At 54.6% G+C, this 25,097-nt stretch overlaps 1 protein-coding gene across 1 annotated transcript in view; it reads right to left on the bottom strand.

Moving 5' to 3' along the window:
* Window positions 1–7,600: 7,600 nt before the first annotated feature.
* The window catches only part of MPPED1 (metallophosphoesterase domain containing 1), a gene marked incomplete at its 3' end in the record, with an annotated part of 62,792 nt that continues 45,295 nt past the window's right edge, over window positions 7,601–25,097 (bottom strand). Inside the window, exons 4-6 of the mRNA XM_082667051.1 lie at window positions 12,773–12,888; window positions 9,973–10,086; window positions 7,601–7,719 (exon numbers count right to left, since the gene is read on the bottom strand). Coding sequence (XP_082523177.1) covers window positions 7,601–7,719; window positions 9,973–10,086; window positions 12,773–12,888 — 349 coding nt within the window. The remainder of the gene's footprint in view (window positions 7,720–9,972; window positions 10,087–12,772; window positions 12,889–25,097) is intronic.

The raw sequence follows: 25,097 nt of genomic DNA, 5'->3' as shown, positions 1-25,097 counted from the left end.
AATTATAGTAATCAGGAGAATATGATTTTGACAAAATCACAGACCAGAAATAAACCCACACAAACATACTCAACTGATTTTTGACAAATGTGCAAAGGCAATTTCATGGAAACATAGTGTCCATTTGAAAAAACATGAAACTGTCACATACCTCACACCTTACACAGAAATTAACTCAAAATGCATTATAGACCCAAATGTAAACAAAACTTCTATGAGAAAACGTCAGAGAAAATCTGCATGACCTTGGGTTTGTCGATGTGCTACACCAAAAACACAATCTATAAAAGAAAAAATCGATAAACTGGACTTTATGAAAATTAAAAACTTTTGCTCTGAGAAACTGTTAAGAGAATAAAAAGACAACCTACAGACTGGAAGAAAAGATTTGCAAATCACGTATTCAATTAAGGACTTGTATCCAGTGCCTAAAGAACTTCAAAATTCAAAAACAAGAAAGAAAACAACCTAGTTTTTAAAGAAGGGCACAAAAGATCTGAACAGCTGCTGCACAAAAGATCTGAACAGGTGCTTCTCAAAAGAAATATGGCAAATAAACATATAAAAAGATGTTCCACATTATTAGTCATCAGGGAAATGGAAATTAAAACCACAATGAGATATAACAATACTCAAATGGTTAAAAATTTTTAAATTAAACAAAAATTGGGGGTGGGGTATAGTTGATTTACAATGTTGTGCTAGTTTCAGGTGTACAGCAAAGTGAATCTGTTATACATATACATATATCCACTGTCTTTTAGATTCTTTCCCCATATAGGCCATTACAGGTATTGAGTAGAGTTCCCTGTGCTATACAGTAGGTCCTTATTAGTTATCTATTTTATATATAGTAGTGTGTATGTGTCAACCCCAATCTTCCAATTTATCCCTTCCCTCCCCCTTAACCCCAGGTAACCATAGTTTATTTTCTACATCTGTAACTCTATTTCTGTTTTGTAGCTAGATTCATTTGTAGCCTTTTTTTAGATTTGGTTAAAATTTTTAAATTGACAATACCAAATTCCGGTGAGGATGCGGACCAACAGGAATACTCATTTACTGCCCGTCAGATTACAAAAGCATACAGCTATTTTGGAAAACGGTGTGATTAAAAAGGGGCCAAATAAAGGAATTTTTCAGGTGACGGAACTATTCCCTAGCGTACTGGTGTGGTGGATACATAACTCTAAGTATTTGTCAAAACCCATAGAACTGTACGTTACAAAGAGTGAACTCTATTGTATGCAAACTTGAAACAGCCAATCAGTGTGTCAGGGAGTCTCAGGATGGAATGCAGACTGTGACTAAAGGATCTAATTGTATTGCAGGTATATGACAAAACCTCACTGATTAGGTGGGGGGAAAGGAGCTGACCAGTTTAACCTTGGAAAGCAGAGTTTAGACCGTAAAGCTAAAGACAAAAAGATTGCACATGAACCCTGTTCTCTGGTTGGTAACGATGTTTCTTACAGGGGTACAGATCTGCAGTTCTGAGACTATGTGCTTTGTAGGTATCCTAGGGTCAAACAAATACCTAAACTGATTGTAGATATGGGAACCAGGCTCTGATTGTCAAAGAAAAAAGTTACAAATGGGCAAGGCAGCAAGGCAAGAGTAAATTCTGCATTGTTGGTTTAGCGTCAGAGGGGAGGCTGTCAGTATGAACTAATGCTTATTTTAAGATAAATAGCTGATAGCTGGATGGATGGACGGAAGGATACAGAGGCAGGGGTAGATAAGTGTATGTATACATGGATTAGTATACTACAAATATTTCCTAGCTCTGGCCACTAAGAGGGTCTAGAAATAGTGAGAGTAGCAACCAGTCCATCTACAATCCAGATCTTAGTTTCTAAATAAAAGGAGCCAGAACTCTATGGGGAAATGGCTGATGCTAGCACTGGGGTGAGAGAAACACAAGGTGAGCCTGGAGCAGAAAGCAAGAGAGTGAAACGAACAAACAAAAAAATAGGAATATGTCCAAAGAACACAGGAGCCAATTCGAAAGGGCTCCCAAATGGACAAAGTTAGAACAATTTGACCAATGAAATAAATGCTAGCATGAGATTCTAACCTAAAGAATACCCATGCTGCTGTAAATAAATAAATGACAGAGAAGGGACAAATCTCCCTTACAGAACAATTCCAAATAATAAATGTAGGAGGGAAAAAGAAATAGAAAATCATTGTGAGAACACCACGGTAACCATTGATCCAAGCAAGGTCCACGGATGGATGCTAAAATTAGTGGGCAAAACGTTAGGAGGCTTGCATAGCCTCGGAATGTCTCCCCCAAATAGGTGCTAATTACTGTGGTGATCTTATCATGCGTCCACGTTCTTGGATGCTTCATCCCCCTCTCCTGAGTGTGAGCTGGGCTAGTGACTCGTTTCTAACAAACTGAGTATGGAAAAGGAAAACTGGTATCTTTATAGTGGAGAAACCTGGCAGAAATCCCGTAACCATGCAATCAAGATTAACAGCCACAGTGGTAAGTCACGGTGGTCTCATGTTACCCCAGATACGATGCCTCGAGAAGGACACATCACCTCCGCACATAACCCCAGACAAATCATGAGAAATCATCAGACAAACCCAACTTGAGGGGCGGTCTACAAAATAGTCAGTATTCTTCAAAACTTTCAAGGTCATGAAAATTGAGGAAAGGCGGGGAAAATATCGCCGACCACAGGGGGCTAAGGAAGAACGATGACTAAATGCAACATGGTCTCGTGGACGGGACGTTAATGAAAAAGATCCAGGGGCTTCCCTGGTGGCGCAGTGGTTAAGAATCCACCTGCCAAAGCAGGGAACACGGGTTCGAGCCCTGGGCCGGGAAGATCCCACATGCCGCGGAGCAACTAAGCCCGTGCACCACAACTACTGAGCCCGCGTGCCACAACTACTGAAGCCCATGTGCCTGGAGCCCGTGCTCCACAACAAGAGAAGCCACCGCAATGAGAAGCCCGCGCACCGCAATGAAGAGTAGCCCCCGCTCGCCGGAGCTAGAGAAAGCCCGCGTGCAGCCACGAAGACCAAACACAACCAAATGAATAAATAAATTTATTTTAAAAAAATCCAAATGAAGATCTAATAGTCTTATATCACTGCTAATCTCTTAGTTTTGATAAATGTAACATAGGAATATAAGATGTTAACATTAGGGGAAACTCAGTGAAGGGTGTGTGGGCACTCTCTGTACCCTCTTTACAGCTCTTTGTAAATCTAAAATTATTTCAAAATAAAAAGTTTTTTTTTAAAGAGGGAAATCATTTCCTGTTGTTCAGGGCCCAGCCAGGCTCCCTCTCAGGAGGTTTTCCCTGATCTCCCCTGCACACTGGGTTTGATCTTCCTTGGGGCCCTCAAGCCTGACTGTGTCTGCCGCTCACTGGACCCCAAGCATGTAACAGCTGAAGGGTTCGGCTTCTTTCCTGGGATCAGATGAGCCTTCCAATGTACTCCTCGAGCTTCCAGACAGCAGGGCCTAATTCTCACATCTTGGAAGACTTCGCAGCCCATGCCTTCAAGGGGAGGGTGGGGCTGAGGGCCCCCTGGAGGGTCTAAGATCTTCCGTGACGAGACCCCCAGCTGGCCAGGCAGGATTGGGCCCAGCTAGGAGCTGTGGGTGGCGTTAGGGGAGAGCACTGGATGAAGCCTGGGTCCACAGAGCTTGTCACCTCTCCTAGCTTATTCAGGAGGGTGCAGCAGGGGTCTCCTGGAAGAAAAAGGCCTGGCAACTTGGTCTCGGTGGAGGTTCAAGGCCCAGCTTCATGGAAGCTGAACTGCAAGAAAAAGCAGCTGGGGGCTGGGCTCCCTGAGAACGAGCTCCCCATAAGGGCGGAGGCAGAGGGAGCAGAGGCAGCTCGCTGGATTTGCCCACCGGGCTCCCAGGGACAAAAGGAGCGTCACCAGGGACACATCCTGTATCGTCCCATCGGGCCACGGGGGCACCTGGGGAAAGATGGCTGTAAAGCATGAGTGAGGCCAGAGTGCTGAACCACCTGCACCACTGTGGAAACCCCGGACACATCAGAGCCCGTCTACACTGAAGGCAGCAGGAGCACACGGCTCAGAGCTTAGCAGCTGCCGCCTGTCAGCAGAGCGGGTACCAGGCGCTTAAGCAGCGCTTGCAGTGTGACAGCACTACCAGAGGCGGCAGCAGCCACGGTGCGTCCCTGCCCCTGCCCGGGACCCCTGCTCAGGTACACAATGGCCTAGAGCAGCAGAAGGGGTGCCTCAAATAGAGCAGCTCCTCTCCACCGGCTATGGACGGGGACCCAAGGCCCAGGACCGGTCGTTGTAGGCACCTGTGAGGCTCTGGTGGAGGGGAACTCTTTGGAAGGTCGTATTACAGGTGGGCCAGTCTGAGGACAGGAGAAGGTCATTGAGGGCTGACGCCATCACAGGCTCCCTCAGCCTGCTCCCCCAGCCCCATGGCTCTGGTTATGACCCACAAATATAGGTCTCCAGAGAGGCTCCTCCCCTGCAGGCCCATTTATCACCCCCCCCCCACCACCGTCCCCGGCCACTGGATACCTCCCCCTGCATATCCCAAGGGCACCTCCAGCTCATGAATCCCAAACAGAATTCAACACCCTTCCTCCAACCTGTTCTTCCTGCCCCATGTGCCTCCTCCATGACGGGCAGCCAACACCCATTACCATCCTTGTCTCCCCACGCCCCTACCTCCTAAATCTATCACTACCACCACTGCCACATCCCTGTTCCAAGCCAGGTCCAGGAGAGGTGCTCAGTGAATGTTTGTGGGCTGGCTGGAGGGGTGGGTGAGTGGATGGATGGATGGATGGTGGCTGGAGGGATGGTGGTTGGATGGATGGACGGATCAACAGATTGATCAATGCGTAAGTGAACAGTTGGGCAGATGGATGAGTGGATAGATCGATGGGTTGATGGATGGATGAAAATGGCAGAACTGCTACAGCACAGGGAGCTTTGGAACTGGAGTTGTTATACCTGCCAGTATTTTTCTTGGGCAAAACCAGGACCCTTAGTTGGACAAGGGCTGGATTGGAACTTGCTGCTCCGAGAAGAGGCCAGAGCTAAGGCCATTTCGAGATATTCTGTTTTGGGGGGACGAGGTGCTCCGGCAATTTGAACACAACAAGGCACAGAACTGCACGTGCCAGCCACCCCTGAGGGAAGCTGGAGCAAGCAGAAGGATGCCAGTTATTGGCACACGGAAGGTCTTTGGCCTCTGAACTCAGTCCAGGACTCAGGACTTGGCCGGGAGGACGCCACTCCTCCCCTACATGCCCCACACGACACCCAGAGACACAGAGGAAGAGGCACCCGGAGGACTTCTCCTTCTTTTTACAAAGACTTTATTGTCTGACATGCTTGACAAAAAAATTACAGCCACAATCAAGTTATGCCGAAATGATTGAGGAGCATGCCATCATCTTTCATACCTCAAGGACTTTTAATGAATTTTCTTTTAAAGTAACAGCTGCCTTCATAACTTTTATTTTCCACATAAAAATACACCATATTCTGAAGGTACCTTAGGAAAAAAAAACATTTTTTTTTTTAAGTTTATAGTTCTTGGTCCGCATAGAAATTCAGTAGAGGTTACTGAAAGGGCCTGGAGTCCTCTCCCCCCACGCATTCACACACATGCCGTGCGTCAGAGGTGTCCCCAGAGACCCTGTAAACATCCCCGGCTACCAGGAACCACTTGGGCCAAAAAGGATTCCTGAAACCCTGCACCCTGCGGAGCAAAGCCGGCCTCGGCCAACGTGGTGCTGCTACTGGGCTCCCCGGATGGTGCCCCTCGCCCCATGGGGAGCCCCACTTGAGTAGGAAAGGAATCATGGTCTCCTGGGATCCTGGGCACAGAGAACAGGGTCCTCCAAGACTCCAGGGGCTCTCCATGAGAAATGAACCAGACAGGTGCTGAATAGGACCCTTAATAAAAAAAAGAGCCTTGGACCGTGCAGTGCCTCGTAGGGCAGGAGCTCTGAGTGGTGGGAGAGCAGGGGCTGTGAAGCCAGAGACCAAGGTTCAAATCCTGCCTCTGCCTCTTTTGAGCTGTGCACCCTCAGGCAGGTTACCTCACCTCTCTGATCTCAATCTCCTCATCTCCAAAAGGAGACAGCAGTACCCACGTTGCAAGACTGCTGGAAATGAGATCATATCTGCAAAGGGCTCATTAAATGCTGGTCCCAGGCCTGAGACTAAGGGGAGGTGAGCAGGGCCCTCCTCTCAAGTGTACAACTTAAGGGGCGCCAAAAAGCTCATAGATGGAGATAAATGATACTATTTTAATGCAATGTTTTAAAAAATCAAAATTAATGCAGGAAAAAAAATCTATGATGAACAAAATATCCAAATTTTAAATAAAGGCAGAATCTGACCCTGCACGTGCTAATCCTGCCTCACTGGCCTCACCCCAACGAGGCCCTGCTGGTTCTCTGTCCATCAGAGACAGCCCAACCTCCCAGTCCTAATTTAAAGAAGAAAAAGAAGCCCGCCCTGGGTGGAGCTGCCGGAACCGAAGCCCATCTCTGTCTCTGTGCCACCTTCCCGTGGGGGCCGCCGACTGGCACCCAGGGACATGGCAGCACGACTGTGAACCATTCAGCCTCCCTCGGCTGTGGGCACGGCAGCCAAAATCCGAGGGGCGAGGGATATCCCACCGGGGTACAGGACCCAGCCGAGGGCGATGAGAACCACGGGGTCCACTTTATTAAATTAAGAGGGGGGCGTGAGCACACGTGTGTGTGTGTGTGTGTGTGTGTGTGTGTGTCCACACCCATATGGGCGCGTACAGGGGGCAGGGCAGCCTCGGCCCGCAGAGCCCTCAGCCTTCTGAGTTCTGCAGAGCAGTGCAGCCCCCAGGGGACCAGGGGCATCCAGGACTTGGGAACCCTCCAGCTGGTCCTGGGCCCTCATCAGGCTCGTTCCGTAGAAACAACCCCCCAAGTCCAGGCTCCGAGCGGGTGCCCGGGATGCTCAGGCCACAGTTTACATCAGCAAAAATGCCCACAGGAAGAAAACGGGGGATCAGTGAAGCAAAGGGCTGGTCGGCCCGGCCAGGTGCGGCCCGATTCCTGAGACGTCCCTGATCGTTCCCTTGGATGCCTGGACGGAGCGGAAGGGCCGCCTGCACTCAGGCTACGACACACCCTCCCACCCCCGAGCCCTGAGGCTTGCAGCCACACAGACGCTCGGTGAGAAGGAGACTTTGTGCCAGAACTCCCAGGATCTGTCCAAGAGCAGCGGCTTCCCAAACCCACGAGGGTGTCCAACGGAGAAGGATAAAGGTTCAGTCACTTCCCAAGCAGGACAGGGCCACGAGCGTAGCAGGTCCTTTAACAAGGAACACACGGAAGGGACACGCAGAAATCAGCGATGAGCACAGAACCCCTGACGGACCTGCAGGGTCCTGACTCCAAATGACAGAAGGCTGAAGAGTCAGGGGTGATTTTCTTCATTCCAAGGCCTCAGCCTGCCTGCTGGGCTGGTCCCCGCAGCCCGACGGGCTGTCTGCATGAAAGGAAGGGGGGTTGGAGGTCCGTGCTCTCAGCTAGGTGTACGTAGCTGATGCGGGTGGGAAGCGCTGGGGCCGTGGGGGCAGTCAGGAGTTCCGGGGTGTGGGGAGGTCAATGACTATGGGTGGGTTCACGGGCTGGTAGTTCACGGTGCACACAGATGCGTTCACGTAGGTGGTTGTCCCATCCGCCATGACTCCGTACCCTAGAAAGTAAGCACACGGCTGTCAGGGCTGAGAGGTGACACCAGGACCCAGGGCAGTGAGGGTGGTCTGGTGAGTGTGGTAGTCAGAGGGAACTCAGCCACAAGGGGCTGAAGATGTCTGGGGCGAGCTACTGAAACCATCCAGTACAGGCTCTTCATCTATAAATGGTGACGATGACAGATGCTCCTCCCAAGCCTGCTGTGAGCAGCAAATGAGATAATAATTCACAGGCTCGGCCCAGTGCCTGGAAAGCACATGGTGAGACACCATCATTGACATCATCACCATCACCATCATCACCACCGTACACCATCATCACCATGATCATTACTATCATCGTCACTATCACCATCTCATCATCACCACCATTATCATCACCACCATCACCATCACCACCTCCATCATCACCATCATCACCACCTCCATCATCACCATCATCACCACCATTATCATCATCACCATCACCATGATTATCACCATCACCACCTCCATCATCACCATCATCACCACCATTTTCATCACCACCTCCATCATCATCATCACCATCATCACCATCACTATCATCACCACCATCACCATCACCACCTCCATCATCACCATCATCACCACCTCCATCATCACCATCATCACCACCATTATCATCATCACCATCACCATGATTATCACCATCACCACCTCTATCATCACCATCACCATCATCACCATTATCATCACCACCATTATCATGATCATTACCATCATTGTCACTATCACCATCTCATCATCGCCATCATCACTACCATTATCACCACCTCCAACATCACCATCATCACCACCTCCATCATCACCATCACCATCACCATGATTATCACCATCACCATCATCATTACCATCACTGTCATTATCACCACCGTCATCATCACCATCTCCATCATCACTACCATCATTGTAACCATCATTATCATCCCCACCATCGTTGTCATGTACTTTCTTCTCCTCACCTCTGTCCCCAAACATACCCTCTTCCCACCACATCTACTGGTCAGAATCCTCCTCAACCTTGAGCTCAGCTCACCTCCAAACCAAAAGGGACACTTCCCCTCCTCTGTGCAGGCTACCCATCCTTTGGAGCCTGCATTTCTCTTGTACAATCATGCAGGGATGTGGTTTGGATCACACACAACCTTGCATCTGAGGGCACTACACGCCCACAGTAGGTCTACAGAAAATGACAGCCGTTACTATTATCCCACAGCACAAGAGCTGTCCATCTCTCCCACGACCTTTCAGAGTCTGCCTTTGATGGCTCATCTGTTGCCCAGGAGTCTGTGAGCTCCCTGGGGCTGGAGAGGTCTGATCACGCCTGCCCCTGACAGCGCGATGCAGAGGAAAGTGATCGGATGTGGACCAAGCCATGTGAGTCCCAGGGGCCCTGGCCCAAAGCAGACAGAGGTTCAGGAGGCCAGGAGACAAGCTTGGGGGAAAACCATGTGCTTCCTGGCAGGGGACAATGGGACCAGGAAGCCTTGGACAGGTGGGATAATGGTTCAAAAGGAGCAAACTGGTGAAATCAGACTCCAGTGAGGAAGCCTGAGGTCTCATGAGGTGAGCCCTGTGCAGTGACAGGCCGGGGCAGTCACGGCTGGAGCCGACATCACCGGTCACCTTCACGGCCACCCTGCCCACTCTCCCCAGGTGATGTGGACACAGCAAGGGGTCCTGCCCCCAGGACAGAAGGCAGAACCTCATGGCTGTCTGTGTGTGGGGGGCGGTGGCGGGGGGGAGATGCCAATAAAGCCCCTTGGGCAGGCAGGCAGCCCTCCCCATCCATTAAGCACCTACTGCATGCCAGGCCGTAGGGATGTGAGCAACAAGACGGGCCACCTGTCCTGTAAGGAGCTCCCAGGGCGCCCCCAACTCGAACACCTCCTCCGTGTCACATCCAAATGTCCCCTCCTCCAAAAAGCCCCCAGCCATCTCCGAAGACTTCCCAGGGCGGAGGAGGCACAGCAGAGCTGCAGGGCTCCAAGGAAGTAAAACTTATTTCTAAGTCTTGCTAGACTTTTCTTCCATCTTCCTATGATAAAACATTTCGGCAACAGCTAACTGACAGCCGACACGGGGATAGGCATTTACGAAGTGTATGTAGGAAATGGGCTATTTCCCTCTGGTCAGGGGGGAGGTGACTGGGTTCAAGGGAGGTGAGACAGCCCCCCTGAAGGGCCAATGAGGCGCCCCGCCCCCCTGCAGGTAAGGCCCCCACCCCCGCTGACCTTCATGGATGTGGCCGAAGACATGCAGCCGCGGCTGGACGCGCCTTTGCACCGTGTTGAGCAGCTCCACGCAGCCCACCCGCTGCATCTTCTTGGGGACCCAGTCCAGGAAGCCTGGCAGGGGAGACAGCAGGAGGGCGATGACGGGGCCCAGGCCGCAGCTCTGCAATCTCAGAGACACAGTGGCCCTGGACCCACCCTGCCCTGCCTCAGCCTCCGGGAGGAAAGCCTGGCTCCAGCTTGCACTGCCTGGGGCCTTGCAGCCTCATCCTCCCCTGCTTCCCCTTCTCCTCCCCTGCAGGGCGGCACGGAGAGCCCACGTATAAAAGCCCGAGTAGGCCAGGCACGATGGGGAGGGAGCAGTCTCGACAGCTGTGAGCCCCCCAGACCATTCATGCTCAAAGTGGTCTCAAGACTGGCATCCACCCATTGCAGAGAGAAGCAAACTGAGGCCGGAGAGGGACAGTGGAGGCCCAAGGCCACCCCAGCAGGTGGCAGCAGAGCGGACCACGGGAGCAGGATTTCCATGTTGGAAACTTTCTAAACACACATCGCAAAATCATGAAAATGAACTTCTTCATCCACTGCAGCCTCGAGCACGTGGGCCGTGTCTGGGTCTGCTCACGCCGCCAGCCTCCCGGAGCCATCCCATATGGTGGCTTATTCTCCTCACACGGCTACACAAACCACAGGAGAATGACTGATTACTCCAAGCATACAGCTACGGTTCATCTCAGCCCCTCTCTGCTCAGGCGGGAGAAACAGGTTTCTACAACCGCTGGGAAGGGGAAGAGGAATCCTGCCACTCAAAGAATCTGACAGGCTGCAATGGACCTGACTTAGAGCTGAGAGAGAGAAAGAAGGAGGGAGAGAGGGAGAGAAACAAGAAGGAAGAGGAGGAAGAAGAGGGGAGAGGCGGGGAGTAGGCAGGGGACGGGCTTGGAGCAGACACTTGGGCTTAAGTCCCAGGCTCTGCTACCTACTGGCTGTGTGACCTTGGACAAGTCACTTAACCTCTCTGTGCCACATTCAACAATTCATCCAACAACGGGCTGGGCTGAGCACACAGGCGCCCCCGAAACAGGAGCTGTGTGTTGTGTGTGAAGCAGGCGTGGTGAGGCATCCAGAGAGCGGGAACCCAGAAGATGCTGTTGGAGGAGTGGATGGAGGGGTAGAAAGGGGGGAAGGAGGAGAGGGAGAGAGGGAGGGAGGGAGGAAGCAAAAAAACCTGCCTCAGAGCCTCACTAGAAGCCACGTGTCACACCTAAACCACGTCAGGGCCCTGGGCCTCGGGGCTCCCTCCGTTTGGAAATGGGGGTAAGAAAGCCTTCATTTCAGCCCTTTGTGAGGGTGGAGGGAGGTGCCAAGGGCTCTGGCTGGGCGTCTGGCACACAGCAGGTGCTCAGGGCAGCTTCTCCCTGAACAGGTATCTGAGCGAATGACTCTGGAGCTGCACTGGGCCTCACCTGACAGCCCTTCCCACCGGGGACGCCCTGCCCGCACCCACCTCCCTCCCCGCCTCTCCCAGACCCGATGCTGAGACCACCCTTTCTGTCAGCCTCTGCAGGCCCCCTCTGACGATCTCTGTCTCAGGCTTCCCTCATCCTTGACCGTGTCCCACTGGGCTTGGCCGTTCGGTATCCCTCTGCCCGGCATCTTGGAGCCTTCAAGGCAAGCACTGCATCGGGTTGGCTCCAGGTCCCGCATGGCCCGGCCCAGCCCAGCCCCAAACACCAAGGGAGTGATGACAGGTCTGGTGGAGGCACTGGTGGGGGGAGAGGCGGGTCTGGGCAGGACTGCTGGGAGTTGGGCTTCATTCTAAGGACTGAGGGAGTCACAGAGGGTTATAGAGGGATGGCATGGCACAACGGACCATTCAGAGAATTCCCTCCTACTGACGTGAGGAGAGTGGACTGGGTGGGGCAAGACTCAGAGCTGGGGGACCAGTGAGGAGACCACATTGGTCATCAAAGAGACACAAGACACTGGCACGGACGAGGTGGGGACAGCAGTGGTGGAGAGGAGAGAAAGGAGCTGGAATGCAGTTTGGGGCAGAATCAAAGGGACGAGCTGAGGGACAGGAAGCAGGGTGTGAGGAAAGCGGGGGGGGAACTGAGAAAGGGGCCTGGGTGGCAGACGGCAGGCTAACGCCGAGACCAGGCGAGCAGTGACATCAGCTTGGCCAGAGTGGGGCCGAGGGGCCGGGGAGGAAAGCTGCTGGCGGTGGAACCACAGGCCCTGGGGACTGTGGGATGCGTGGTCTGATGGGGCGGGGGGGTGCACGGGATGGGGCCTGGTGAGGTGGGGGGGTGCACGGGATAGGGCCCGGTGAGGTGGGGGGGTGCACGGGATGGGCCCGGTGAGGTGGGGGGGGTGCACGGGATGGGGCCTGGTGAGGTGGGGGGGTGCATGGGATGGGCCCGGTGAGAGTGACCTTGGTGGTATTCAGCCCCCAGGACTCAGGTCTGGAGTGTCAAGGGCCCAGCCTGCCTTTTGACCTCCCCGAGCTCCAAGGTACCACGTGTATAAAAGGGGCAGCTGATCTGACCTCACCACGCGGCTGTGAGGTGACACACCGAGCCCCCGGCACACAGTCGGTGCTCAGGAAATAAGAGCCACGACGGGGTGACCTGTCCCTGGTGCCCCAGCGAGCTGGACTCAGAACAGAGCCCGTCCGCAGCTCCCGTCGACAGGCCCAGCTCCGCCCCCGCTGCCAGCACCCACAGTCCCTGCGTCCTCCCCCAGCAGGAGCAGGCGTGCGCGGGGCCGGCCAGCCGAGGCGGGGCCGGCTGAGTCTTACCCAGTGGCGGTCCGTGGGTTACCAGGACGTCTACACCTTCGGGAATGAGGTTCCACTTCTCGAGCAGCGCTTGGCCTCGCGGGAGGTTAAAACCCCAGCCGTAAAACCAGGGCTGCCTGTGGGAGGAGAGCACGTGGGTCAGAGAGGGCCACCGAGAGTGGGGGCAATGACATGGCAGGAGAAGCAGGCCATAGTGCCAAACGGCCATCAGGGCTGGCCAGATGCCCAGAACCTCCCGTCCAGGGAAAGGTGTGGATTCACCCGGACTTGACCAGCCTTTTTCCTTTTTCTATGATGAACAAGTATTATCTATGTAATTTTTTTTTTTTTTTTTTTTTTGCGGTACGCGGGCCTCTCACTGTTGTGGCCTCTCCCGTTGCGGAGCACAGGCTCCGGACGCGCAGGCTCAGCAGCCATGGCTCACGGGCCCAGCCGCTCCACGGCATGTGGGATCTTCCAGGACCGGGGCATGAAACCCGTGTCCCCTGCATCGGCAGGTGGACTCTCGACCACTGAGCCACCAGGGGAGCCCTATCTATGTAATTTTTGAAAATGAAAGTGAAAAAGAAAATCAACTTCTGCCAAAGGGCTCTCTTGTTCCAAGCCCTTCTAGGGAAATTCAGAGAACATTCTCACCTGTCCCCATGGTGGGAGAATGCTCCTCCATCCATCCTCCTTCCTACATTTGGGGCAGGTGGAGCCCCACCCAAGAGAGAGTGGGTCCCAGGTGGAGATGCTCCTTCCCGCCTCTACCCAAAGCTCCCAGCAGGGGCTCCACCGGGCTGAGTCCACCCCCAACATTAAGGTCAGGGCTGGGTGGACCGAGGCCATTTAACGGAATTCCTACCTGTCGCCCAACCCGGACCTAGACTGATCAGTGCAAGTCATTCCCCTCGATGGGTTCAACGGTGAGCATGTGACCTAGAACCTGCCAGTTGGAGGGAATTCCAGACGTTTCTTTCAGTGATGAGAGAAAAGAACACTGTCATCCCTGCATACAAACCACTGAGCTTCTTGCCTTGTGAGCTGTCAGTACCTGTTAAACTGTCCCAAAGGGAGATGGCTGGTGCACATGACCCAGGGGAGCAGCTGGATCAAGTCGCACCTGACACCCACCATACCTCTGCACTTCTCCGTTACCTGGGCCAACAGAAAGCCATTTGAGTTGGGTTTTCATTTACAACAAAAGTATCCCAACTAAGAATTAGCCCTTAGGCCTAAGTCATTATAAGTTCCCCACATGAACCCAGCTCTTTAGCATTTACAAAGGCACCATCATCACCACCAACACCACCACCTTTACTATCATCACTGTGGTGGGTCAAATTGTGTCCCCCCTAAAATATATGTTGAAGTATCAACCCAGTACATGTGAACGTGACCTTATTTAGAAATAGGGTCTTTGCAGATGGAATCAAGATGAGGTCATACCTGATTAGAGTGGGTTCTAATTCATGACTTGTGTCCTTATAAGAGGATCATGTGCAAACACAGACAGAGAGAGGAGAAGGCCACGTGACAATGGCCGTAGAGATTGGAGTGATGTGTCTACAAGCCAAGGAGCCCCAGGCTGCCAGCAACCACCAGAAGCTGGGAGAGTGGCGCGGAACAGATCCTCCCTTAGTCCCCGCAGCAAGGACTAACCTTGGTGACACCTTGATTTCAGACTTCCAGCCTCCAGAACTGCGACAGAATCAATTCCTGTCGTTTGAAGCCACACGGTTTGTGATAATTAGTTATGCGGCCCTAGGAAACTAATATAATCGCCACTACCACCATCACCTCCCCACCTGCCGCCCCAGGGACCTCCACACCTGCAGCAAGGTTGACAGACAGGTCTCTCTCTTTCTGTTTTATGGGTGAGGAGACCGAGGTCCAGGGAGTAGAAACTAAAAATTGTCGCCGGCATTTCCCGCACACCTATTTTTTTTGCCAGGCGTCATCTAATTACATTATAGGGATAAGTTTATCTAACTGTCAAAAGAATCCTGTGAATTAAGGGCTGGGATTATTCCCATTTTTCAGATGAGGACCCAGGGGCTCAGAGAAGCGAGCTGGCTCAGGGATCTGGGCCCCGTGAGGCCAGGCACCTCATGTCCATTCGCTGACATACTCTGCACGAGTTGGTAGTGGGGCTGGCCTTTCACACTCAGAGCCTCTCGTGTGTCAGAGCTGCCACTAACATCCCTCTCATGGCCCAGGAGCTCCTCCGTGGGAGGCTGACACCCCTAGCTGTTGACCCAACGTCTCTACGGCGTTGGCAGCCACCCAATGCACCTCTGTGGAACCCTAGGGGTTCCATGGAACAGCATTTGAGAACCCCGCTTTAGTCCCACCACGGCAGGTTCTGGACAGGAAGACTGAGGTTCAGCGAGAGGAAGGGAGGTGCCCAGGGTCACACAGTGGTCAGTGAAGAAGTCATTCTGGAACCCAGATCTGACCCTCTCTCCCAGCTGCCGTCAAGCCTGCAGCGCCAAATCCTGGAACGTGGGTTGTGAAGGAAGAGGGTGAGTGGCCATGCTGGTTGGTCATTTGGGGTCAAAGGTGCTTTCGCCACTTCAGACACCTGGGGGATCCCGTCCGCTGCCAGGCTTTGCTTGTCCGTGACCCACGCCTGGGACGCCGGGTCCCTCCTCTCCTCCCGCCTGCCCCTGACCCCACGCCACGTATATCCTTCCACGCCCTCTCTGCTCCATCTTCCTTCCCACCCCGAGTGACGGGCACCTGCCCGGGGAGGAGCAAATGTTTGTTTAACAAAAGGTGTTGAGTGACGGAGGGCTGGATGAATGAATGAAGTTGTTAACGGGATGTCGAACAGGACTCTTCCTGTTGCCTTGGAATCGCAGCCAAAACTTCAAAGCTGAACACGATCCCCAACGCTGGAATGAAAGCCCCCAGGTACACCCAGGGAAACGTACTGAAAATGAGCAGAATATGCCAGGCCGCCGTCTCCCCACGCCCCTACCAGCCTAAGTTTTGATCCTGAGGGAGACATGTGGCTCCTGTCTTGTTCTTGTGGGGGGATGGGGTTCACCCACACCCAGCCATGAGTGGCTTCCAGGGGGACCACCTGTACAGGTGGGGGCCTGGGGATCTGTCCTCTGGGCCCGTGAGAGGAGAAACAGACAGTGAAGGGCAGGCACACAGGAGCTGTCTGCACCCCCAGGTTTGGGCCGTCCCAAGGGATCCCCAGCCACAGGAAGTGCCCACCTAGTGACGAGACCAGGTGGCCGGGGCCGGGGAGGGCAGCTGGGTGGGTGGCACTGGGCAGTCCCTCGGAAGCCGCCTACTCCCTCAGTCACACCCGACTCAGGCCTGCCTTTGCACTTCTGCGGAAAGCTGAGGGTTCTCTCTGCAGAAAAACGTCTCCACACACACACAATTTTACATCCACCTTCGAGGGAATCTTGGGATCAGACGGACCTGGGTTAGAATGGGTCCACCTCTAACTACCTGTGTGACCTTGGGCAAGTGGCTTAACTTCTCTCTATGCCTCAATTACCCCATCTGTATAATGGGCATAATAACAATATCCTTTGCCTCAACAGGGCTTTGAAAGGATTAAATCAATTAATCCATGTAAAGTGCTTAAAACGGTGCCTGGTCCAATGCTTTGCCACTGCCCTCATCTCCATCACCATCATCATCCCCAACACCATCATCCCCAACATCGACACCGTCACCACCACCACCATCACCATCGTCATCTCCATCACCACCACCACTACCATCATAACCATTATTATCATCATTACCATCATCAATACCATCGCCACTACCACCACCATCACCATCATCATCACCATCATTACTATGGACCCCTCCTGAAACCCACTCACGGAACCTGGATGAAAAACCTTTGGCCCAGGGCAGGGTTTTTCAAACTGCATTTTGAAGGGTCAAACAGCATTTTAAAAAAATAAAGGAAAAGGGGGAAATAAAGAATAGACAACATCAGAGTACATCATAGCACGGAAGGGATACTTCAGTTAAATATATTTATATTTAAATAGACACCCACATAAGGGTGTACTGAGTCACAATGTAAAAAAACAAATGCTTTTCCTACCACGGTTCCTGGTCAAAAGCAGTTGGCAGCCCTAACATACTGAGCTCACAGCTCTGCAATTTCTGAAGCCCTCAGACCCTGGGCGTACTCAAAGCCCCACTTTGGCTAAGCCAGGGCGGGGTCCCTGCAGGGAAGGCTGCAGCAGCCTGGAAGCTGCTCATGACGCCAAGCCCACTAGTCCCCCCAGAAGCCCACAGCCTGTCAGCTTACAGCAAAAGGAGCAATGCCTTTCTGCTGCCTTCCAAACACAGCATCCATTTTTCAAAAACCTAATCAAATATTTACAAGAGGGGACAAGGCCTCATCAGCATGGAGAGGAGGCGTCTGTGAGCTCCCATGAGCCACAGCAAGGAGTGACTTTTTGGAAAAGACACTCTGTAACATATCAGAGACCCCACAGACCCCCAGGAGCTGACCCACACGAGCCCCTGCCTACGTCCCCCTCCAGTACTAACGAGCCTTCCTCTGGGGGTGGCGTTTCCCCATAGATATACCTCCGTGGTTCTTGGAAACACATCACCTCAAATCCTGGGAAGGTGGAATCCACCCTGCCCCCTGGGATGCCCGGAGGGGTTGCTCAAGGGCACGGAAGTTGGCATCAGACACTCTGGCTCTGCCCCTGGGCTGGACGCACCCAGACTCTTTCACCGTGTAAACTGGGATAAGGATGCCTATGGCCCCAGATCTTACCCCATGAGGGCAGGGGGGTGCTTCTTGCTCGATGCTCTACCCCACCCATTGCCTGACACAGAGGGGAGGGAAAGAAAGTGGGTGGGAGGAGGTGTAAGGGAATGAAATTGCACCATCATCGCAAAAATGCCTCCAAATTCCCAGGAGCTCTGTCACTGGGAAAAGGGGATGTTCTGGCCTTTGCTGTGGGGAGGAGGAAAAGTCAGGTCATGCATGGAAACGTCCAGAGGAGACATTTTTCAGGGCGGCCCGCAGGTGGGGAGGCCTTTCTCAGGGGTGGCCAAGAGCAGGGCCAGAGCAGCGGGAGAGACGGACTCTTCTGGGTGACCTCACTCCCCAGGGTCTGGAAAAGCCTTCGGCCACTCCTGCGTGACGTCCATCCAGGTTTGTGTCATGGGAATGGGAGCCTAAGGGATGGGGGGCACCAGCCCTTCCCGAGGGCGCAGTCGGCCCCAACGTCCCAGGCGTCCTGCGTTTGGTCACTTGACCCTCTCTCCTCGCCCAGCAGGGCCCTTTGGGGCCAGAGGTGAAGTGCGAGGCTGCTCGGGGCTCCAGACAGAGGTCAGGGCAGGCGGGGGCTCGCAGGGCCTGTCATCCAGGCAGCCCGGATCCAGCCCGGCCCCGAGCTCCCCACCAACCCTGGGGGCAGCCGTGGGCTGAGACCCACGAATGCCTGAGACGGTGGGCGCTGAGAGAGCCACGGTCCCCATCCCCAGTGCAGCTGGCGCCTGGACGCAGCCTCACTGCCCTGAGGGCCAGGAGCCCTGATGTCCACCCACCGTCCGGGACACATCACAGACCCCGAGGAGGTCGGATGGATCAGAATTCCGACAGAGCCGTGGCAGGCGGCTTTATGTCCTGAATTTCTGTCTTTCTGTTCTAAAGTAACCATTGGAATAATTTCCTTACAGAATGATAGTTGCCATGACAACCAGAGCAAATTTTCCTTTTCTGAAACAGATGTCTCATTTAGTTGAAAATTAGAATGTGAACAAACCCATGGGAAAAATTAATTCAAACTTTAACAGAGCGGTGAATACAATGTAATCTCTCAGAGGTTAACCCCTTAACAGCTTTTTTGTGCGCTTATGGTAACCTTCGAATCCAGTCTAATTAGGCCCGCTTAGCCAATATAAATGACCTCCTCGTGGCCAATCATTAAACGGCTTCCCCCTGGAGCGTGAATTCCCGGTTCCCTAATGGCAGACGGGAGGGGGGCGATGCCTGTCTGTAGAAAACGGCTGAAACAGAGCCTCCCCGGCTCTGGGTTTTCCATCTCCCCAGGTAAGGCACACGCCCCGGGAAAGGGGGTGTACCAGGGGCCATTCAATCAGCCTGGAGTATGGCCACCCCATTTCCCAGGGATGGGGGTGGAGGAGGCCCAGGGTGTCCTGGGTAGAGCTGGGCCCAGTGGTGCACCCAGGCCAGGGCGCAACGCCTGAGGGCAGAGGCCAGGGGAGGGGGGCCCCCTTGAGAGGCCGCCTGCCAAGGGGTCACCGAGGGGACACCCACACAGGCCTAGCTCCAAAGGCTCTCCACGAGCCTCCAAATCCTCACACCCACCCCGAGGGACGACTGCCATCACTGCTTCATTTTACAGATGCACAAACTGAGGTGCACAGAGGTACAGAGAACTGCCCAAGGTTACCCGGTAACCAAGTGGCACAGCCAGGGCTCCAACCCAGACAGCAGATTCCAGAGCCTGTGCCCTTGCTTCAGTCCCAGAGTGATGGCAACAGGACCAGGAATCCTGCCCACCTTCCTCAGCAAAGCCCACTTTACCAGCCACTTTCACCCCTCTGCTCAGTTAATCCTCGGGACAAAGCTGTCAGGAGGCCCCCACTTTAGAGATGAGGAAATGATGGCACGGAGAAGTCATGGGTCTGAGGACACTCGGGAGGCCAGAGGGACCTGGACCAGGGTTCCTGGCTCCTGCATCCTGTGCCCAGTGGGCCGCTGACCCGGATGCCGCTGGGGCGGCTGGGCCCCAGGTTCTCCCTCTTCAGTGGCAGCTGCCTGCCTGTCCCTCTGAGCCTGGCTGCACTCTGGCTCCTGGTGCCCCACCTCTCATCCACCCTGTTACTCTTCTAGTCCAAAACCTTCCATGGCTCCCAATTACCTCCAGGACAAGCCCGAGCCTCATGGCCTGGAGTGCGGAGGCCTTGGGCTCTGCCCCATTCCACCTTTCGGACCAGCCTACGCAGATTCCCCAGTGAGCTCACCACCCACCAGTCACGACAATCCTGTTTCCTGAACAAGGCCCAGCCTTTCCCCACCTCTGGGTTTTGCTCATCCTGTTTCAGCCATCTGAAATGCCCTTCCTAGCCTCTCCTCAGAGTCCATGACCCATTATTTGTTAAGGCCTGGCTCAAAGGCCACCTCTTCCAGGAAGCTTCCCCGATCACCTCCATCCCCAAGCACAAGTGACCCTCCCTGCTCTAAGTGCCCTTATACAGGCTCCTTCAGGGCAGGCCTGGGTCAAATCATCCCTGAATCCATCCTGCCCAACTGATGGCTGGGCCCAGGTGGACCTCAGGGTGGGTTTGCACAAAGCGTGCCTGAATGAGTGAACAAATGAATGAATGATGGAATGAACTGACAGGTGTTCTACCTCGCAGGCAGGCAGGTGGGAAGAACTAAGCATTAACCCTCCCCTCCCCACACCCTCCCCAGGAGCCCTCCCCAGAGCCCCTGGCTGTCATGAAGCCCCGAGACCCACCACCAGCTCCACAACCAGAACCAGAACTCTCACCATCTGCTGAGCTTCCCATTCCCCCTCACCCTGCCACGACCTGCCTGGGGGAATCCTGTGCCCATTTCACTGATGAGGCCTCAGAGGTGATGCTCACCTCCTCGGCTGCATCCCGACTCACCGCCCTTGGGGGACCTTCCCTGCCTCCCCAGGCAGCCCGCTCCCTAGGTGAGGGCAGGGGCGGCTGCCCTACAGGTGGCAGGGAACAGCCTCTCACAGTGGCCCGCCCCATCCCCCCACCGACCAGGTGCCCTCCCGCTTCCGCCTCTCCTTCTGCGGGTGAGAGCTGCAGTGTGGGCGGGGCAGGGACCTCTCCCCACCAGCAGCCAGCCCGCCCCTGAGCTCTCAGACAAGCCTGACCAGGTCCACTCCCTCTCCGGCTGCAGACAGAGCACTCATCTTGACCCTCATCTGTTTGTTCTTCCTGCCCCAGTACCCCCTCCCCCAAAGGCCAGGCTTTCCGGGGCCACTTCCACGGAGCCAAATACAGCCTCTGCCTTCTCTCAGAGACAGCCAACACTGAGAGCATCTCAGGTGAGGATGACACGTGGCACTGGCCCATGTGTGTCCTGGGACCCTCTCAGCACTCCAGTGAGGCTGTGCTCCCATCTGCAACAGGGAAACCAAGGCTCAGCGTCGGTGACACGCCTGGGTCCCCCGAGCGAGTTCCTGCTGACTCCTCACCCCACAGGTGGCCCCCATTCCTGGGGACGTCCCAGTTCTGGTGGAGGCGGGTTTGCCTTACGCCTTCCCTGCATCTCCCGGGCTTGGGAGCCCAGCGGGAGTCTGGGGGAGACGCTGCCACAGCAGGGGAGCTGTGGCTGCCAGCGAGGGGGCAGGGCCAGGACGAGCAGCGACGTGTCCCCAGGGCTGTCAGTCACACACCTTGCCCCACACACACTTAGGGCAAGCCAGCAGCAAGACGAGTGGAACCAAAGAACGGGGTCCTTTGTCTTTCCTAATGAATTTCCCCCACCCTTCCGAGGCGCAGAATCATTCATCGTTTCTTTCGCTGGGACTCCTCTGCAGCTGGGAGAAGGCAGAGGACTCGGTGCAAACATTAATCTCACATAGAAGAGTGCGCGCGTGTGTGCCGAGGGCCTTCTAGAAAGAAAACAACGTGAAATCAAGGAAGACAAGGATAGGAAAGGAGCAGAAGAGAAATCCCGTGCGTGTCAGGGAGGCTGAGTGTGAGAGAGGTGAGAAAAAGCGTGCGTGCGTGCGAGTATGGGTGCTCGTGTGTGCGTGTGTCGCGTGGTGTGTGTGCGCGCGTGTACGTCATGCGTCTGCATGTGCGTGTGTGCACACGCTCGTGCAGAGATAGCACCGTGTGGGTCCAGACACGAGGAATTTCTTCCCTCCATCAAAATTTGTCAACTGCCAGTCGTGCCAGGCTGAGGAGTATAATATCCGGCGGAGGGAGGAGAGGGAAGCGACCACTGGTGGAGGACACTGCTGGGTCCCTCGGGGACCCTCCCACGCCTGTCGTGTCCCTGTCACAGGACCAAACGAGGGGGCACCGAGGCTCGGGCAGGGCTCGCGGTCAGCAGGCTTCCCAGCTTGTCTTGAACAGATACGGACTGTTCGCAACTTGATTTGGGCTCTAGACGGGAAGGGAGGGAAGTACCGCTGAGGTTCTGTGATGCTCCGACCAGCGCTCACGGGGCCAGGGAGCTAGGCCCCCAAGGCCAGCCCCTTGTGGTTCTGCAGCCCAACAGGGGCTGCAGGAGGGACGGGGCCAGGGCCAGGCTGGGAAGCAGCAGCCGATGAGACAGGTCAAAGCCAGCCACCCCCCCGCCCCCCGCAAGCTCCCCAACTCCACCCACCTGGGCGGGAACCTGGCACCAGCTCTGCCTACAGCTGAAATCTTGGACCAGTCGCTTGACCAACCCACGCCCCGCCTCACCTCTCTCCTCTGTAAGGCGGGGATGAAAACAGTCCTGCCTTGTCCTGCTGAGAGTGAAAGGCAGAGCAGGTGGGACCACTGCGCAGCGGTCTCATGGGAAGTTTGCTGAACGGGGGTTTCAGGCATTGAAGGGGAGGGAAAGCCTTGGCCTCTCTTGTCTGAACAGATCAAGGCCACGGTCTGTGCTGAAACCACCTAGAAACGCAGGATGAAGTGTAAGTAAGCACAGTGCTGGATGCCCGGGCACTGCCAGCCTCTGAACCAGGGAACGTGGGTCTTCATGACCTTGAAGCAACAAGAGAGAAGGCCCCGGTGGTCAGCAGGGGCTGTGACCAGAAAGCTGGGTCCCCAGACGGCTTCGGGGAAAGAGCGGACCACGGGGAGGCCTCCACCAGAGGGAAGCTTCCCCTGGACCTCTGACCCAGGCTTCCCCAGGCCGTGAGCCCGTGGGCCCAGGAACCTCTAATCCATGAACGGAGCAGAAGGGGGTCCCTGGCCAGGTGCACCCACAGACTGGGGTAGACATCCTCTCTGAGGGGCACCCCTAAACCTGGCTGCCCAGGATCCCCCAGATAGAGCCTTGCAGAACTTGAGCGGGCAACCCCAAATTACGACACCCCAAACACCTTGGAGAATTACCAGAGAGACTGAAAAATGAGTATTTTTTTAAAGAGGTGAAAAAGATTTTCTTAATAGAAAGAGCCAAGGGTGAGGTGGCCGGAACTGAGCCCCAGGCCCACCCATTCCTCAAGCAGAGCCAGAAGGACAGAGGGTCCGGAGCCCAGTGCGGGACACAGCAGTCCGAACTGGGCTCACCGTGGTCTCCCATCAGCTTCTGGCGGTGTCGGGGACAGCGGGGGCAGCGCGGGCTCTCTCAGGCCCTGGCGCCGCCAGGATCCCGCTCCCCTGGCACCCCCTTGACCACATTACGGTGAAAGGCATTGAGAAGCAAGGGAAAAGCTAGGAGTTCATTATTTCATCCTCTCTATTCTTTTTTCCCAAAAAGATGTATTTCATCAAGTCTTTTAAAAAGCATTTAATGGGCTTCCCTGGTGGCGCAGTGGTTGAGAGTCCGCCTGCCGATGCAGGGGACACGGGTTTGTGCCCCGGTCTGGGAAGATCCCACACGCCGCGGAGCGGCTGTGCCCTTGAGCTATGGCCGCTGAGCCTGTGCGTCCGGAGCCTGTGCTCCGCAACGGGAGAGGCCACAACAGTGAGAGGCCCGCATACCGCAAAAAAAATAATAAATAAAAATAATAAAAAGCATTTTATTTTAGCACCTCTCTGTCTGCCGTTCTGGGTAGGGCCTCCATCCTTCCATCCCGGCCCATCTGGGCTCTCAGTTTCTGTGGGACCTTAAGCCAGTCGCTTCATTTTGTGGGTCTCAGTCTTTTCAGCTATACAATGGGGACAAGGGTCAAACCTCACTCACGGTTGTGAAGAATTCAAGCAGCTGGAGCAGCTAGAAGTTCAGAGCCTTTGGGTCAGCAGTGAGAAGAGTAACTGTGCTGCTGCTACTGTCACATCAAGAAGCAGAGCCCCAGCACCTTCAGGGCACAGAGTTTAAATTCCCAGGCTGCTCAGTTCCTGCCTTCTCCTCGCACCCACCCCCCGCAGCGGGCCTGCTCTGTGCACACAGGGAAGCGGAGGGAAGGCCGTCAAAGGCTCACGCTAGAACCCACAGCCAGCCTTGTCCAGGGGCCACCCTCTCTGTGCCCGCAGCCCCTGCAGGCTGTACGTACACAACCTCCTCCAGCCCCCTCTCTGGGCAGTCGAGGCAGTAGCTGGAGAGGTTTGGGGGTAGGTGGGACCACCGTGTGTCGAATGCCTGTGTGCCAAGCAACTTTACGCACAAGACCTCTCTGAATCCTAAGAACAACCCCACGAGGGGACTGTCCCGTTGCCATTTCACAGAAGCCGAGATCCTGACCTGAGGTCCCTCAGCTGGGCCCAGCACATCCTGGCTGTTTGGAGAGAGCTGGTCCCTGAGGCTCCGGCTGCCCGCCTGGCCCTGCCCTGCCCGGAGGCAGCCAGGCCTCCTAGCTGAGGTTCAGGCTCCGCGCCCAGACGCCCAGCAGCGGCCCGGCCACCACTTCTCAAAGTTTCCTGTCTCAGCAGGTTTAGATGTCTTCTTTCAAAATACCAGAAGTAATTAGACCAGATGGACTAGCTGTGTGCCAACTTCACTCCCTCCCTCACTCCTTAAAAAAAAAAAAAAAATCAAGGCCGTTTTCAGTTAAATGAGAACAAAAAATGCATCCAAAACCCATAAATGAATACGGTATGTATACGGGATTTTTTTTTAACACTTAGGATTTTGTAACAGCTGAGTTCTTCCTCTTCTTCTGAGGATGGTTCCCGCCCCCTTCCTCTAAGCTGCTCTCGGCGAAGGCTCAGCGCCGAGTCTGCATCTGAGGGGCCCAGAGATGACTTCCAGAAAGTCACGGTGCCCCGGGAGGGTGGCCGTGCAAGCAGGCGGCTCTAGTGAGCCCTCCATCCCTCCCATGCCGGACTGGACCGGGGAAGTGGTGATGCAGCCTGCCCTGGAGTCAGGTCCCTGCTCTCCTGGAGCCTCAACTGTTCTAGTTGGGAAAAGAGACATGAAAGAAATGGGTTGCTGGAGTAGTTAAGACAGTGTGGCCCTGGAGCTAGGTGGGCTGAAGGAGCAGGCGATAGCCCAGACACAGCCCCCGTGTGCCAGGCAAGGAGGGTAACACAGAGCAGCCAGGAAGGATGAGCTCCATATTTGGTGCCAGGCCAAGTGGAAAATCCCAAAACGGGATCCCTACCTCACACCATCAATGCGATCACTGCCAGTGGACCCAACACCTAAGCATACTGATAAAAGGCAACACAGTGAAGATGTGGGAAGATAACAAGGAAACATCTTCATGACTTCAGGGGCGGG

This window comes from Grampus griseus, assembly GCF_964374135.1.
Source record: "Grampus griseus genome assembly, chromosome: 11".
In the NCBI taxonomy this organism is placed as follows: domain Eukaryota; kingdom Metazoa; phylum Chordata; class Mammalia; order Artiodactyla; family Delphinidae; genus Grampus; species Grampus griseus.
This window is presented reverse-complemented; position numbering and strand designations above follow the sequence as displayed.